The sequence below is a fragment of the Anser anser genome, assembly GCF_964211835.1.
Source record: "Anser anser genome assembly, chromosome: 5".
Classification (NCBI taxonomy): Eukaryota; Metazoa; Chordata; class Aves; order Anseriformes; family Anatidae; genus Anser; species Anser anser.
Window position 1 is genome coordinate 54,422,670 of NC_139725.1, and position 16,788 is coordinate 54,439,457.

Below are 16,788 nucleotides of genomic sequence, written 5' to 3' on the forward strand. Positions count from 1 at the left end.
AAAACACAGACATGATTTAATCATAGGATATTGTTAGAGAATGGCGTCACTGCAAGGCACTCCAACACAGATAAATTTCTTCTAGCTGTAATCTTTGCTTTGAGTTGACTGGGGTTTTCTGGGCTGTTTGTGAGACACATCTGCCTGTAATGGTTTGTGCTCTCGAATTCTTGGTGGAAACTTCACATTCTATTAAAAATTGTTTTTAACTGGAAATATGTGAGCCCAGTTCCAAAATAGATGCCGTGCCTTGTGGTCTTCTCACTGCTGTGGGTGAGTCTCAGTTCAGGCTCCTGAACCTGCGCTGTCCATGTAAGAAATGAAGGCTGCATGCTGGTTTCATGGGCCGTGCTCACTCCCTTGTGCCCGTATTGCAGGCAGAAATTCAGGAGTCCCAGCAGGAGTCCCAGCTCAGTACGGGCTCAGCCAAGATCTCTTGCAGGGAGCAGCTCCAGAGAGACAGCACGTGGAGATGAGCAGCGTGCTTTGTCCCATGTCTTGCATGCTCCGTGCAGTCTCATGCCAGGCGATTTGCTGGGTGTGTGCATGCAGTGTCTGTAGAGTGACAGTCATCCTGTGTGCGTGGTGTGTTGTTGGGAAACTTCGGCTCCCCTTGGCACGGTGGCCAGGAGTCCTTTGGAAGTGATGATGGAAGTGGAGGTTGAGAGCAGAGAAAGGCAATAGCATGAGTTAAACCTGGTTCAGTGTAAGCAGCTTCTACAGGTAGGACAAAGCATCTGACAGAGATCCTCAGTAAAAGAAACTGGTTTCCATCTACAGGACTACAATGGTCTGGTCAATGGCATGACAATGGCTTTTTTAGTGTATTTTGCCCAGCTGAGGAACCTACAAGTTTATCCTTCTCCTTCTTGAGTGTTTTCCAGAGCACTTTAGAGTACAGACCTTCTCTGGTGCCACTGGATATAAAGATGCTTCTAAAATCATAAAACCAAGCACTCTGTTCACTTGGTAGTGTTATTTAGTTTTGGCATGGCCTCTGTGTTTTTAGCCGTCTAATGCATTGTTAAATGGCTCCCAAAGCATAGACAATAGGTATTAGGAATAAAAAGGGAAAGCAGCCTTTTCAATTAAGGGCAAAATGTACAGAAAATAAAATGACACCAGTTATATCAGCAGCATATTGGCTTCTGTGCACTCAATCAATAGATACAATCAGTAGGTGCTCAGATAATTACGGTCTTCCTGCAGTAAGCTTCATGTAGGACAGCCACCCGCCTGCCTGCTCCCACTTGCAGGATCAGAGCTGTCCTTTATTTTCACTGCTGTGGACAGTGGAATTAGAGATCCAGCTTCTGTTTAAAAAAAAGAAGCATTCTTCTAGCACAACTCCTTTCAGAGGACCACTGCACCAGGTAAGTGCGGGGCATCACGAGCGATTTCTCAACCTTTGTTATGGACTCAGTCACGATTTATATTTGTCAAAATGCAATTTGCACAATTGAGTTCCTGTTACAAGGATTACAAGAGCAGTTAGCTGAAGGAGAGTTTGCCGTTTAGCCAGCTGGTATTGGTTCGTGCTCAGAAATAGGGTCAAGGTTGCTTTGTATATAGGAGTCAGAGATGGTCAAGTGAATTGCTACTTGAAATCTCCTCAGGTGCACAACATCTGCAAAGCATTACATGAGGTGGAGGGAGCAGTAAGCATGCCAGCTCACTCGCTGTACTGGTGGAATGGCAGACCTGGCTGGCAGCGCGTTGTCTTTGCAGGTGGTAAATCTGCAGGAGGACCTGCAGGAATTTGTTAATCTCTGTCAGATCAGTCTGAGAATCACTGAGATGTGGCTTGGCCTTGAAGGGGATTTTTCATCTTTCTATTACGCATGAGTATATTTAACCCGTTAGCAACCAAAATCTTAGTGTGTAAGAGTTAAGTATAATAGTATAGAAAACATAGGGTAGCTGACACTCGTGGCCAAATAAGTCACAGAAAGAGTAAGCGCTGAATGCATTCCTACGACAGAGTGGAGATGTACATCTCTGTTTACAGAATGCCTCCCTAGCTGGGAATATTGTTTTTAATTGCCTACACTTGTGTAGTACTGTTTTTATTTGAACGGGCAGGTGGTCCCAACAGTGATGGTATGTCTGTGCTTTGGTGTCAGAGCTGATTTTTTACACCAGTCAGATGCTTCCCTTCATCGCAAGATGCAGGAGGAAAGCGAAGGAGAACAAAAAGCATTTGGAGTACCTTCAAAACTATGAATTCAGTGGTTTGAACATACCTTTTTGTTTAGAAAAAACTGAGTCCTGGTGATAAAACTGTCTATAGCTTTATTATTTTAATGCCTATTTTGTTGAATTAAATTTATATATTTTTATTTTTTTTAACCATCAGAAAGTAATTGCAAAAGGCTTGGCATTTATGGCCATGGGAACCTGAATTTACACTCAGTATATTTCTGTTTCCTGATGTACTGCTCCTGGCATTATAAGCCAGCAGGCAGGAAACACTGGGTGTATGCTGGTAGAATTTAGATCATCCATGTGCCATAGTGAAAAAGATAGTTTGCTCTTAACAAAGTTTTTGCTGTCTCAAGTATTAATTAGTTAATACTTGTTTTGCTGCATCTGATAGCGGAGCATAACTGAGAGGTATCGATACTGTAAAATGGGACATAAATAATTCATAGCAGGGAGCATTAGAAAACCTGTGATAAGCAGTTTTGCTATTAGAATATCTGCGTATCACTCGAACGTTCTCAGACTGTTTTAACCTTGCAGGAGGTAGGCACAGGGAGAGGGTAACTGCTCAGGTGTGCTGAGTACGTACCATTTCGGAAGGGTAGGAGTGGCTCTGATATATCACAAGGTAGGCAGGAACCTGCCTCCACCGAGGGTTTCACCTGCTCTGACTGTACCAAGTTTCTATTCAGCATATTCCAGAAATGAGATATCAGATACAGGACTTACCTGCTACGTTCAGTGGGTCATAACGTTGATCAGTCTAAAGCCGAGTAGTTTCACTGGGGCTATGGAGAAACTTGCCCGAGGCCAGCTGTGAATTTGCTTGAGGAGCGCAGGCGTGGGCTGTATGAAGTCACCGCTACACAGAATAACGCACAGGCAAGACAAAGGGAAGGGGACAGATCAAAGAACTAGTGATAAGGCAAAGATGACAGGGAATAAATATTCTGGGTAGCCTCTTCGTACAAACTTTCCATTAACTTCCACTGGATTGCCTTCTGTGAGACCCGCTGTGCCTAAATAACGAACAGGAAAGGGACTAGCAGACAAAGCAGAAAGGAAGAGAAGTGCTGAGATCAGAGGAGATCAAGAATGATGGACTGATGAAAAGAACTGAAAGAGACGAGATGGGGATCTTAAGCCATCCATATTTATTTCTGAATCCGGCATGTTCACACTTACATTTTAAAACTAGTGCTCTGCATTCGTCGCTGGTGAAACCCTTTTGACTTCAGCAGCTCCACCGAACAAGTGCCCTTGATCCTGCATGTTCATTTCCAGTCAGTTTTTCCCACTACAAGCTAACTTTTTTCTTCTTATCCTTACTCACACTTCTGCATTTACTTGCAAAAGTAGTTACTTGCATGTATGCAAGCCTATGGTGGTCTGACAGGGGCAGGGGGCAGAAAATGCAATTTCTCTCTGCTTTCACGGTATTATTTCAGGGGTGCTTCTTCTTGCCCAGACAACGTGTCAGACAATGAAGTCTGGCATCCGGGCACCCCAAAGCGTTGCGATAGGCGAGGAAGGGGGCCCGATTAAATATTGAAGCGTGCGGGTGCAGTGTGCCGTGGCGGATAGATTACAGGTGGTGAAACCCGGCCTGCCGCGGGGCGGGCAGTGGGCGCCAGGCATGAGGACGGCACGGAGAGGAGCGCGCTGAGGAGCGTGCTGCCGTACTATGGTCAGCAGGGAATGGATCTGGCACTGCTTCTGCCTCTGCCACTGTGACTGCGTCGTCCTGTGCAGAATGTCTTGTAGGTGACAGGGAGCTCCCCGCGGCCTCGCGCGCTATGGCCATTGCATGCCGTGCGCCGGCGGGAGCCGTGCCGGGAAGGGAGGGGAGCTGAGGCACGCTGCGGGTTGTCTTTTGTGGATGCTGGGCTTTTTTTGCATGGAGATGTTCTGCGCTGCCAGCCATTCGCTCTGGAAAACGGCTTGCAGTTGTATTGCGTCGATTGATCGTTTGTCTTTTGCGTGTTTTTAATTCCGGCAATGGGGCAGTAGGATGCTGAGTTGTGTTTGAAAGATATCAGCCATTAGGTTCAGATGATGCCGGCGTTAGTCAGGGCTCTTAAATCAGGAGAAGTCATTACAGTGGGAATATGGGACGGTGACTCGTGAGTCAACATGTCGGATTGCTTCTGTCTTTACTTGCTAATAAATAGCATCTATACTCATGGAATAGATACCAGTTTAAAAAACAGCTAACGAGCAGCGATTTATACCTGCTGTGGTTGCCTGGCTGTTTACCTATTTTTCCTCCCTGAAGACCTGCCTGTGACTGTCAGCTCCTGTTAGTTTGTCTGGACGTGAGGATTCACAGGGTCACGCAGGGCTGGGCCATGAGGATGAAGGACGGGTGGGTTCACTCCGGGCCTTCGCAGCTACTGCGGCCTCCGCTGCCCTCAAGCCAAGAGCTTGGCTTCTGGTGGTGGTGTGAACAGGATCAGGTGCTCTATTTGAATTCCTTTGGTTTTCTGTTGAATTTATTAGGTTCATGCTTTTATTATCAAGGAGTACTATCCATTGCTAATGCTGTTTTTTCACGTTTTTCCGTAAATCCCCCAATTTATCCTCATTTAGCTGTGTTTTGTAGAAAAATACCCTGCCTTCTAGCACTCTGTCCAGGTACCGATGTCCATCCTGGCTGGCTTACAGCAGCAGTCGGTTTTAAATCTTGCTAAAATGGATCTTGTCTGGATCTTAACCATTAACTAGATGCAAGCCGTGTGTTTATGATGTGGTGTTTTCTATGTGTACGTGTTGCTTCAATGCACGTACGGGGCTGCGGGCCCTGCTGTTCTCCATGGTGCAGAAGTGCACACTAAAAACCTGCCCTGGGGACTTTACTGTCTCACTGGAGAGTGAAGAAAGAAGGAGACACTTGAAAAACAGAGAGACTTGCCTTGCAAGGTTGTACGTGGAATTGGGCCAAGAACAGACCGTGGTGCTCCAGGCTCCCTGGGTGCTGCACCGGGCTACACTAAGTATATAGGTTTTTCTAATTTAATGTGTTGTAAGTCTTACTGTTAAACAAAACTAGAGATGATGTTTGACAAGCCAAGTGTGTAAATATCAGCTGATTGAACTCCTGTACATGTCAGTGGCTCTGTTCTTTCTTCCTTTCAGAGGTTTTCAGAGATCTAATTTGTCCCCCAAAAGGACTAAATTCCTGCTTTTTATTTGAAGAAAGGAATTGTAAGTATGATGTGTGTATAAGCAGGCATATGCATGTGTTCATGTGCAAATACACACCTGGTCGCGCTCTTGCTCATTTGTAATATGTCATATGACGGAGGACATTGATTTGTCCCCTTGGCTTCCTTGTAGCGTCTACTGACTGGGCGCTGGAGTTAGCCAGACCCCCATGCAGTGGCAGTAGGGTGACAGCTTTGTAGTATCGCTAATCCTCTTGATTTTAACAAAGGTCTTATGATAGTTGGCATTTTTCTTAAAGCTTCACTACAGCCTAGAGACATGAGAATTTATAAACTAATCTAAACCTTAATTTCAAACCTGGATGTGCAGGAAAGTAGGCTTGATGTACCTTGTAAAAACTATAAAAGGAAAAAGAAAGATAAAAAAGAACAGCAGTCTTTGTGGGCTTGTTTAGATATGGTTTTACTTAATACTTTTTACTTTTTTTTAGCTAGTCTCATCACTTTTAACTTTACGGGTGACTTTTTAAATTCTGGCACTGATTGCCGTTTGTCCCCGCATGTCCCCTGTTTGTGGTTACGAAGCTGACAACACTGGAATCACCCCCTCAGAAATTCAGCGTCGCCTTTATTTCCTCCAAAAAAAAAAAATGGGAATTAGTCCCATAGCTTTCCATGCACACACCAGTTTTTCAGAGCCAGTTCCCATACCAGAAGCAATCAGTCCCTGGCTGAGTAGGATGCTGGTGTATGATGAAGCTCCCCGGAAACAAGGCCAGCAGCCCCTGCGGAGGAAGGAGGTGCTCACAGTGCTGCTGTAGCAGGTGGCTGGCTGGCTTATCCACCTCCGTGTCATTAGCGCACAATGGAGCAGTCACTGAATTATTTCTCTCTCGCTCTGAGCTCAGTGCAGCAAACAAAACCCTCCTGGGATGCTCCAGTGCCACCTTTCCCCGACCTGTGTGGCTGTTCCCCGTGCTCGTCTTGCTGGCTGTGCTCTGCTTCTAGGAGAGCCAAGCGGGGCTCACCCGTTCCCAGCCGGTGCTGCACAGGGTCTGCTGGTGGAAAAGCTTCCTGAGAGAAAAGCCATGGCTTTGCCATCCCCTCTGCCCAGGGAACTGCAGATTCTGTTTTCCAGCTCGTGCTATTCTAGTGGCATGCACACAGCCCAGGCGTGCTCTTGCTTTTGCGCAGAATGGAGTAACTCCGTTTCTTCACGCAAGTTTTTAAAGGTCGAGTGGAAACTTGAGTTACAGGGAAAGGTGTGAGTTAAGGCAAAAATGCTCCTGCAGCTTTTAAACAGCGAGGGAGATGCTGACCTGATAGCCCTGGAGCCACCTCATTGGAATGCCTCCTGTTCACACAGTCACCTCTAGGTATTTATAAATTTCTTTTAAAGCTGTTGGAGCTATCTTTTACGTGAGAGGTAACCCAAGCTGTGCTCCTGTGCTAAGGCACTGCTGCTGAGATGAAGTGCACCTGAGCCATGCCCTTTACATATTAAATACGATCCCTGTTGTCAGAGCACAGGTGCTTTCTACAGGAGCTGCTTTAGCACCGAATCATCTTTATTACATTCAGGAAAAAAAGAAAAAGAAAAAAAAAAAGGTTTTTATTGCATTCAGAAAAAAATAAGCTTTTCTTTCCCATCTCAATCAAGACACCAGCATGAAAGCTCATAAATACAATGCCAGTGCCATGATGGATAAACATACAGGATCAAACAATTACCATCACATTTCATGCAAAATAGTTGAATTAACAGCTTGAGCAGTGGACTCAAAGGCACGCTGATTTCATGCTGCTGTGTTCACTAGCGCTCCTGGTGCACCAAAGAGGGTTTCTTTCTTGTTGTCTTGCAGCACGGGATCTCTTGTGGCAGTTTTATCAGGTGACTCCTCTCTGCATCCCCTTTGTCCCATCAGGCTTGTCGAGCATGCACGAGCATGCCCTGCACTCCCATTTGTTGACTTCCCTAACAGAAAATTTACAAAAAGACCGCGCACAGTGCACACACCTGCTACTGAGGCAGCTTAACTCGTTAACCTGTTAATTTGTGGGAGGTGTGAACTACTGTTAGGGTTGGGCATTCCCGTTTTAAATACCAGGCTTGTTTTTCCAGCTTTGGCACTGTCCTCAAACCTTATCTACACCAGCAAGTTCCACCAGTGAATGGGAAATCAGTTTGTAGTTGGAATGAACGGAGTTCATACAGACCCCCTGTGCTCACACCCTCCTTTCAGTTTAAGTAAGGCCTGCTTTATGTTAGATTAAGGTAATCTGTAAACCTGTACAGGTGAAAGGATAAAGATGAAGGTAAGGCAGTTGAAATATTGGGAGAGGCACCTTTCAGATCTGTTAATCGGGCAGTTCCTACAATTCAGTGTAGTACGAGGTTGTGTACAACATTGCTGGGGGATGCTTTTAGGGGATGTTGACTTTTCACTGCCGCAGGCTGGCAGCACTGCCAGCCACCGGGGCACACGGGAGGGAACCAGGGGAGGGCTCCTTGCTGGCACAGGCCTGGAAATGCTCATTTCACCGCGCTCTTCTGGCCTCAGGTCAAACCGAATTTAATTCGGTCTGTATCAGAATGAGTGCCTTAGCTGTGTCAGTAGCAAGTCTCACCTGTAGGTAAATTGATGCAAACAAATTTGACTTGTGCAGACATGGTCTGGGTGTGATGGAGGCATTTAACTTCTCCCTCCCCGGGCTGGCGAAGCCCATTAAGGCTGGTAAAGCTCTGCAGTTCTTGGAGGAAGGGTTTGGTCAACGTGTAAATGATGTTGTAGACGGTGTTTAATGTCTTCTGTTACAAATGCTGTGGAGGCACCCTGCCTGTGAATAACACTCTCTGAAACTGTTTCTGTTTGGAGTTAATGTTTAATAGGAGCGAGGTAAACACGCCATGAGAGCAGGCTTTGTGGCGCTGGACCCAGCCCTGCTGCCTGGTGGCTGCGTTCCCTCGCTCTGCTTCCTGTGACTCAGATGAGCAAACAGGGTCCTGTTCGGGGCTGTAGCTGCTCTATTGCGTGGCTAGCACCACAAAAAAAAAAAAAAACTAATGGCATTAACATTTTTAAAACTGCCCCATTGGACTGTCCTTTGCCTCAGCCCTTTCAGAGGATGCTCTCTGCAGCGTTTCTGACCCGTGGGCTGTTGCAAGTCAGATGAGGTGAGATGTCCCAAATACTTGGGTTACAAACACTGTGGTGGCACGGTGGCACACACGAGGGGCTCTGGCTCTGCCCGCCTGCAGCTCAGTGAGCCCCCTTTGCAGCCCTTTACCCGGCCACGGGCACTTAGCTCTGCCTGACCTGCTGTGTCATCCAACTCTGTTCGTACCAGCTCGGGGCCCAGAAGCAGTACAGGCACCCTGCTTTATCTTTGTGCTTTATCTAGGCTAATTAGGTTGGCGTTTTGTCCGGGATAATTGTCTCTGCTAATGAGTCTGAGCACAGTGTCGCTGCACAGCGGCCTTGTGCCCTCTTCCTGCGCCGGCTGCCTTGGTGGGTGCTGCCTGGTGGCCTCTGACCGTGCCAGGACATCTCCAAGACCTGCTGTCCCCACAGGACAGCCAGAACAGGCCCACAGCAGGTCCTGCTTCCCCCCGGGCAGACCCCCGGCGCCTGCACCCCACACAGACCCCGTGGCGGGGCGTCACGCTGACGTGACACAGCAGCATCCCCGCCTGTGGCGATGGGCTGAGGTCTCCTGGGCAGCTGGACAAAGTGCTGACAGTCCCGGCAGCAGCAAGATTGCCCAACAGCAGCAAGGGAGCTAAAATTACACCCGGCTGTGGGCGCTGGGAAGCGATGCTTCGCAGAAAACTTCCCCCATCCTGCCAGAGCGGAGCCTGAGCCCGCTTGATTTCACATCCCCATCGCACTGTTGGGCTGCCCGATGGGCAGCAGCACTGCTGGGAGCAGGTAATGCCCCTCCGACCTGCACAGGAGAAGGGGCAGATGGTGGTGAAGTAACCAAAATGCGCTTTCCAGATAACAGAGAGGATTTGCAGGGTGGCCACCAGTAGCTGGCAGTAGCACAGCTCAGTGCCCTGCCATGGTGCACCATTTGGAAGTATTTTTGATGTTTTTTTCCCATCAAAAAATGCCAATTTATTTGAGAAGTATTTCCATGGAGGAAAAAAAAAAAAAAGAAAAAAGCTTTGCTGGAACTTGTAACCTGGCATGATCTCTTCTGGTCAGAATAAGCAAATGTTTGTGGCACGTTCCTAGGACATACCTGATGATGGGGCAGACCTGAACCTGATTTTCCCATAATCCAAGTACAAGCCGAAATGATCCAGCAGCAGGGAGAGGCATCTGTCTGTCTGTCACCTCTCTTCCTGCCATAGTCTGCTGTTTTATTTCAGGCAAAACCATCATGTTCTGCTCATATGCAGACTGTGATTTTTCAATCTCAGCTGTATTTCCTATTCAGCGCTGGCCCTAGACCCTTCCCCTAGCCCACCACGTTCATCACACTGGTCTGTGAGCACCACAAGGCTATAGGGCTTGCAGAGCCCCTGCTCTGCTTCCAGTGCATAAAACGAATCAAAGATCTGCTGGTGGTCCCATTGGGTTTTCTGTACTGAAGAACCACCAGTTCTTCTTTGCTTGCATGCGCTCAGCCAGCGGTGCTCGCAGTTGTAGCGTGAGTAAATCTCTGGTGGGTGTCAGGGCACAGTGGTGCAGGAGGTGCCAGGAGCAGCCGCTAACACACAGACACCGTCACCCCGCCGTGAAGCGGTGCCCCTCTGCCGTGAGCTCCCCTTCACCATCTCCAGCCGTGGGGACGGTGCCGCCGCCCTCCTGGAGCCAGCAGGGAAGGGCAGAGCCAGAGCATCCTGCTGGCAAACCTTCTCCAATAAGCTCCAATAAGAGGAGAAAAAGCAAATGGAAAACTTCTGTGTGTTCCCAAAATCTGCCTTGAGCTGAGTCACAAGATGCTTATATAAAGCGCAGTTAATTATTGCAAAGCAACGAAGCGAGGAAACATGGACGTTCACAGCGTATCTCCTGCATTAATTAGGTTGCTAAAAATGTAGATCGCCACAGCTAAGATTGCTGTGGATGGGTCAGGAGCAAAACGGCCTCCTGGTTGTGCTGAGAAGTGCTGTTCTTCGTGCTGCTGCTCCCAAAGGCTGGCAGGGTCGGAGGCAGCTTGTGGTGCCACTTGTGGCGTGCGTTTATATGAGGATGCCATTGCAAGAGCACCTACTGCTCGTGTCTGCTCATGTCTGGGAAATACCTGAGGAGGTGGAGAGAAGTGGAACCTAGAAAGGTCCGCCTGAATTTAAAAAAACTCCATCAAATAGATGTCTGCTCTGTGTGCACCACAGAGCATACATGTATGAAACCAAGCATAAAAATAGTCCCCATGTTCAATTTCTGAGCCGAGCATGCTAAAAGCAAGCTGAAGGACGAGAGGGCCACAGAGCTCCACTACTGCACAACGCGAAGTGCTCTGCAGACTTCACATCAGGTGGTGGTGTGCCTGGGTCTGCCCACAACTCCAGATTGGAAATAAATCTGGCAGCATTTGTACTTCTGGCAGTGAATAGACCTGAAAGCTCGAGTTGGACTTTTAAGTGTATTGGCCAGCCTCAGCAAAATCTTGGTCGCCAAAATAGGATGCGTCTAACCTTTTTCTTCAGGGTTTGCAAATGAAGGTTTCATATTAGCGTAGAAGAAAGATTGGTTTCAGTAAGATCACAGGGAGGTTGTAAGAGGGAATTATTTCTTAAGGCTGTGGGTAACTCAAGCATTACAAAAACGAGTGCTGAAGAGAAATGGTGTGTTCCCCACTGCTGGCAGGAAGAGCTGGGACACAGGTAGCAAGGGCTGTAACTGCCCTGCACACCCTCTTACCCCACAACACCACCACGTACAGCTTCCCTCAAACTCCCTTCCTATCACTTCCAGTTCACTGAGCTCGCTGCTCGTCCTCAGCTGGCAGTGTCTGATCAACTTCTACTCCTCTGCCTCTTGTCTGAGAGAGCTTCCTCCTCCTCTTCTATCCACACTTGCCTTCTTTTGTCTAGTTTTTTGGAGTACTTCACTTCCGAAGCACTTGGAGAGGAAAATCATGCCAAGCAAAATGAACACATAGAAGCCAGTAAAAGAGAAGAAAAATGAATTTGGAAAAGGTTTATGGGAACAAATGTTTTGCTGCAGTGTGGTGATATATCTAAGAAATCTCAACCTGTAAAAGAAAGGAATTAGTCATTATTCAGAAAGCACTGTTACATATTTTAAGATATCCAAGAGAGAATTAGGGCATTTTGGGGTCCATGCAATCATGTACCCTGTGCATCTGAAAAATTGCCTGTCTTTTTAAATTAATGTACAAATAAAAATACCTGCAAATTTGTCACTGCTTCTGTAAAGAGTTTTTGAATGTTGGTTTTTTACTTATTTAGGTTGTAAGTAGCTTCTTCTGATTTTTTTTGGGGGGGGGGAGGGGCGTCTGTCCAAAGACGAGGGCATTTCTGTAGAAAATATGGAGAAATTTGCAATTTCAAAACATAATGATGAGCTTTATGTGCTTCAATTTCACACTATGACCAAATAATAACAACAAAATGCTGCCAACTGAAACAGTCATCTACGGTTCTCTCTCTCTCTCTATATATATATATAAACAATCAGGATTTATTAACGGGTAGAGCTCATCTGTGAATAAAGGAGTGAAATTAAATTATTTCCATGAAGAGAGGGAAAAAATTTCACGTAGCATTGTCTGAACTGCCTTGTGGTCTGCCCTAGGAATATATCAGGTATTTGCTGTACCACAGACAATTTTTAAAGCCAGAGTTCATTATGCAACCATGCATTACAACCAGAGGCTATGTATTTAGTTTCAGTACAGTCCTAATCCTGCTAACGTACACATACATAACAGAAAATAGAAGTAAACTTGTTGAATTTACTGCGGCTCCTTCATGCTGAAAATTAAGATGGGCTTGTTGGCAGATTATGGTGGTTACTTATTTACCTGCCAGCTATGCAGGTGAGATCAGCTCAAGAGAACTGCAGATGATGAAAAGTCGTAATCCCAACTTCTAGATATGCTCTGCAAAGTTGCCCTGAAAAGGTTTCTTCGAGCAGCTTTCCAAATTGATTTGGTTTGATTTGCTTGGTTTTAAACCTATCCAGTTGGTCCCTGACAGCACCTACAGGGAAAAGGAGCCTGTGTTTTCTGTGGTGTCGGCAGCCTGGTGCTAGGCTCCTTCTGCATTTCTAGCACTAGTCAAATTGGCCACAAGGCCTCATTTTTCTGGGCATTTAGATGAAAGAGAAGATTCATGCCAAAGTACCAGATTAAGATGGGATCATTAGAGCCTCCTTTATACTTCGACATAATTTACTGCCAAAAAAGAATTGTGGTTCCTGCAGCCTCATCCTCTGCCATCCTTCTTAACATCCTCCTTAACACTGGCACTTACATTGAGCCACCTCTCCAAGCAGAGGGCAGACTTCTGTTTGGTACTGTGAGTCTTTATACAAAGGTAGTTTTCTTGTGATCAAATCAGTGCTGAACATGGCTGAGGCTTGGCATGATGGAATTTTTTAGCCGATGACAGAGGGGTAACCGACTTAAACTCTGAAATTCTTTCACCCACAAGTCTGCTTATTGAAATATTCGACATATATGTGTGTGTGCAGCTGCATCACACCAAAGCCCAAGGTCCAAACAGGTGGCATTACTAACTATGGGGAATTTGGTCCAGTTCCACAAGTTGGGGACGGGACCTCATGTGTCTTCCTACCCTGTTCAGAAGTGTTTATTGAAAAGGTCAGCGTCAGTTGCTTTCCCAGTAGCATTCTCTTGTTTTCTCTGTAGGTCCAGCTGCCCAGCGCCAGGTCCAGAATGGGCCATCCCCAGATGAGATGGAAGCACAGAGGAGGTAAGTTGGGTTCATCAATTATGGTAGATTTCTAGTTTGTAATTTGATGTGTGTGCAGTCCTTGCTCACTAGTAAGTACTGTTTCTTCCTACTGATACCTGGTTTATGTTGATTCTGAGTAGTTTGTAATTATTGGTAATAATTCTGTAATGACTTTCTAAAGGGTGAAGTGAACTGAAGCCCTAGGTAAACTCTGCTCAAGGGCAAGTGTGAGGCATGTTCATGTTCAGAGTTAAAGACAAAACACGTTTACAAGCAATCTGTAGCGTGTGTGTTTCTCAGCATGTTGAGAAAGCTTAACCATTCCCTGTTCTGGATCACTTACTGGCCGTTGCTAGTCATGTTGCCCAGGAAGCACTGATGGTATATATACCCTGTCAGTAATAACTTAGGCTCACTTTGCCTATGGCTACTTCCTATATCATACCCCATTCCTTTTATGAATGTTTTGCTCTAAACAGGATAATAAATGAAACTGTAAAATCATACCCGTCACCTTTACATGCATGCCTCGACTTAGTGCCATAATTACACGTGGCCTTTTCTCTGGCTGCTAGCAGTGGTCTCCTTGATGCCAAAGGGGAAGGTGGGCAGGAGTGTCCTTCCTTATATGCCTTCTCCATAATCAAGCTATAAGGGCAATGTTCCCATTTCAGCTTTGCTGATTCAGCCAAGACTCCTATAGCAGCAGTATCTTCAGCTTCCCTTGCCAAGCAGAAGATGTACTTGTCCCATTCTGGACAAGGTCTTCTAGTCTGACCGGCCACCCAGGCTGTCAGAGCTGGGATCTGGCTGCCTGGCATCGGCTGTGTCCAGCCCAGCAGCACTGCACAGCCAGGTTTGTGCCTCCCTGTTGAAGTATAGGCTAAAAAGGCACCTCTGTACACCGTATTTCTGCTTACTGCAAATGTGTTTAGCCTGCTCTATGAGAAACACCACAGCATGTTCTCCCCAAAAATGCGTAGCTAAAAGTTGGTGAGCCTCCCTTCACCAGGAGCGTGTTGGAGTACAGGAACCAGCAGGACCTGTTGCTGATCACCGTTTGGTGTGTGATTGTTTAAAAGCTGTGTTTGCATTTGCTTCTGTAAACAGAGGAGGGTCAGCAAGAGCGCAGTTAGCTCAGAGGACTTGGCTGGGTGCTTGGTTTGGATAATAAATAGCTTCGCAAGGCGGTTACTGCAACCAGACCTGCAGGTGCAGCTCAGCATGGTGGTTGTTGGCCTGAGGTGACAGAGGCTCAGGTCTCAGGGGGCTCTGCCTTCATTTGTAGGCACAACCTGTGAGCAGGCGAGGTGCCCCCTTGTAGGTCCAGCGAGTGCCTTGGCCCCGTGAGTGGCGCAGCTGGTGCCGCACACTCCTGCAGCAGCACAGATGGAGTGCTGCAGTACGTCGTCTGTGTTGATGCTCCAGGACGACCATTCTGACTGCCCCCTACACAAAACCATGTATAGCTCTTACACAGGCTGTGATGGGTGCTTAGGTTTCTGTTACAGGCAGCCCTCCATACAATTCTCTTTTCCCTTCTCCAAGAATTGCACGTAAAGTGTAAGGAAACTAGTTCCCTGCTCCCAAATGGCCTGAGGTTGAACAAGGATTATTAAATGGCTATTGAAAGTGACTATTAAATGCCTTAGTGGGTGATGATATGCCAGTCGGGATTATTAAGGGTTGCTTTGATAGCTGAGCTATCAAAAAGGTGAGAGGAGAGCTCTTGCTCCACACCTGCGTGCTGCACAGCCTGGCTGGAAGACATGGTCCCAAACTTGATCGAGCCAGGGGGAATTGCTGAAAGTGCAGACTGCATGAAACTCAGACCCCAAATTTAGGTGTCTGAGTCTGTATATTCAAAGTGTGACCAGTTAATTTAGAAAAAATAGGGATTTGATTTATTTATTTTTTGGTTGGTTGTTTGCTTGGAGACAGTAAGAGCCCTTTGGGTAGATATTTTTCCACTGCTACAGGGCACATGGTTCTGGGAAAGCTTCTTTTGCTCCACTGGACTGGAATAAGCTCTGCCAGTAGATGCACTTAGACATTATTGCATCTGCACTAGAGGACTTTCAGTTTTAATTATGCTAACGCCCTCTTAAAGCATAGAGCAGCCCTAATTTTAGGCCTAGCTTTTTTTGAATATCTCGTAAGCAGGCAAGGAAATCAAGTTCTGGTAACTGCCCTGCAAATTGGTCTGTTTTAAAGTTTTTTAAAGACCTTTACAAAAATGTGAAAAGAATATATTGTATGTCAGAGGATGCAGTTTGTTCCTTCTTGTATTTTACTCCTGGCACACTCCTTAAGCAGCCTTGTGCAAATCTTGGTCTTTATTTAGTTCCACTGGAACAAATTTGACTTCCTAAAAGTGTAAGAAGTTCTCCTTTTAGCACACGTGGGAGGGTGTGCTTGGCTCATACAAGCTGTTGCTGCCCAGGGGCAGGCAAGGCTACTATCAGCCCAAAAGACTTCAAATGCCTGTGGCTGTACCCTTGTTCTGGGGAGCACCCAGCCCTGGCGTCTACACCAGGGGCTTCAGCGACTTGAAGTCTTGCCCATCTCCCTTTCCAAGTCTGTCTTGCTGGAGTTTTCCACACTGGTCCTCCAGATAAACCTAGAATTTCTCCAAGGTTTAAAGAGGAAAATTCACGTTAAGTCCTTTATCATCAAATCTTGCTAGTAAGTGCCAAGATACCGTAGGGGACAGTACGCTTAGGGAATTTTTAGTACATCTCTTCACCACTGAAATTTTAGAAGTGCAACTGATGCTGCTGCATAGGTGTTCAGCACAAAACTATCCAGTATGAGCCAAGCTGAAGAACAGATTTCTTGTTGATTTAGATTGTTGTAGCTGAAATGAAACCACTGGAATCAGCCAGCCAAGGCTGTTTCTCAAAACTGTTTCCCCTTTGCACTTTGCACATATAATAATTTTCTGAGATGCCTCTAATGATTTTCCAGAAATTGCTTGTGTTCAGTGAAATGCATGTCCTGAACATAATGCCAGGTTAAGATTGATCTCTCCACAGTGAATAATTATAATTGTGAATTTTTCTGTTCCATCTATGTTTTCCATCTATTGAATTAGAATTGAAACACAGGAAAATTGTTTTGCAAATTAAGACATTCTTTTAGTTCCTACATAACATAACTTTATTTTTCTGGGTATTTTTTCTTATTTTTTATTTGCATGTAAATAAGATAGAATTCTTTAAAAATAGCAGACTCATTTGAAAGTACAAGTAAGCAAAAATGCAACAGGGAGATCTTTTTGAAGTATTATGTAAAGAATCAACATAGAAGTGTTGCCTGTAGTTAATTAAACTTGCCTTACCATACAAAACAAGAAAAAAACTTCTTGCAGAAAAAAGAAAGAAATCTCTTTGCAATTAAGACTGGCCCAAACATAGGTGGAACAAATTCAAGGCAACGTTGGTTTAGAAATCGTGGAAGAAAATGATAATAGACCTTATTGCCAAATGCTCCAGTAAGGTAATTCAGAGTTGTGGTTTAGTACTGTTG

The 16,788-nt window shown here is 45.9% G+C and overlaps 1 protein-coding gene across 10 annotated transcripts in view; it reads left to right on the top strand.

The window, feature by feature from the left end:
- The window catches only part of EVL (Enah/Vasp-like), a 146,541-nt gene that overhangs the window by 112,739 nt on the left and 17,014 nt on the right, over nt 1-16,788 (top strand). For all 10 annotated transcript variants that reach the window (XM_083836553.1, XM_083836559.1, XM_083836556.1 and 7 more), the window contains exon 4: nt 13,215-13,278. In XM_083836553.1, coding sequence (XP_083692679.1) covers nt 13,215-13,278 — 64 coding nt within the window. The remainder of the gene's footprint in view (nt 1-13,214; nt 13,279-16,788) is intronic.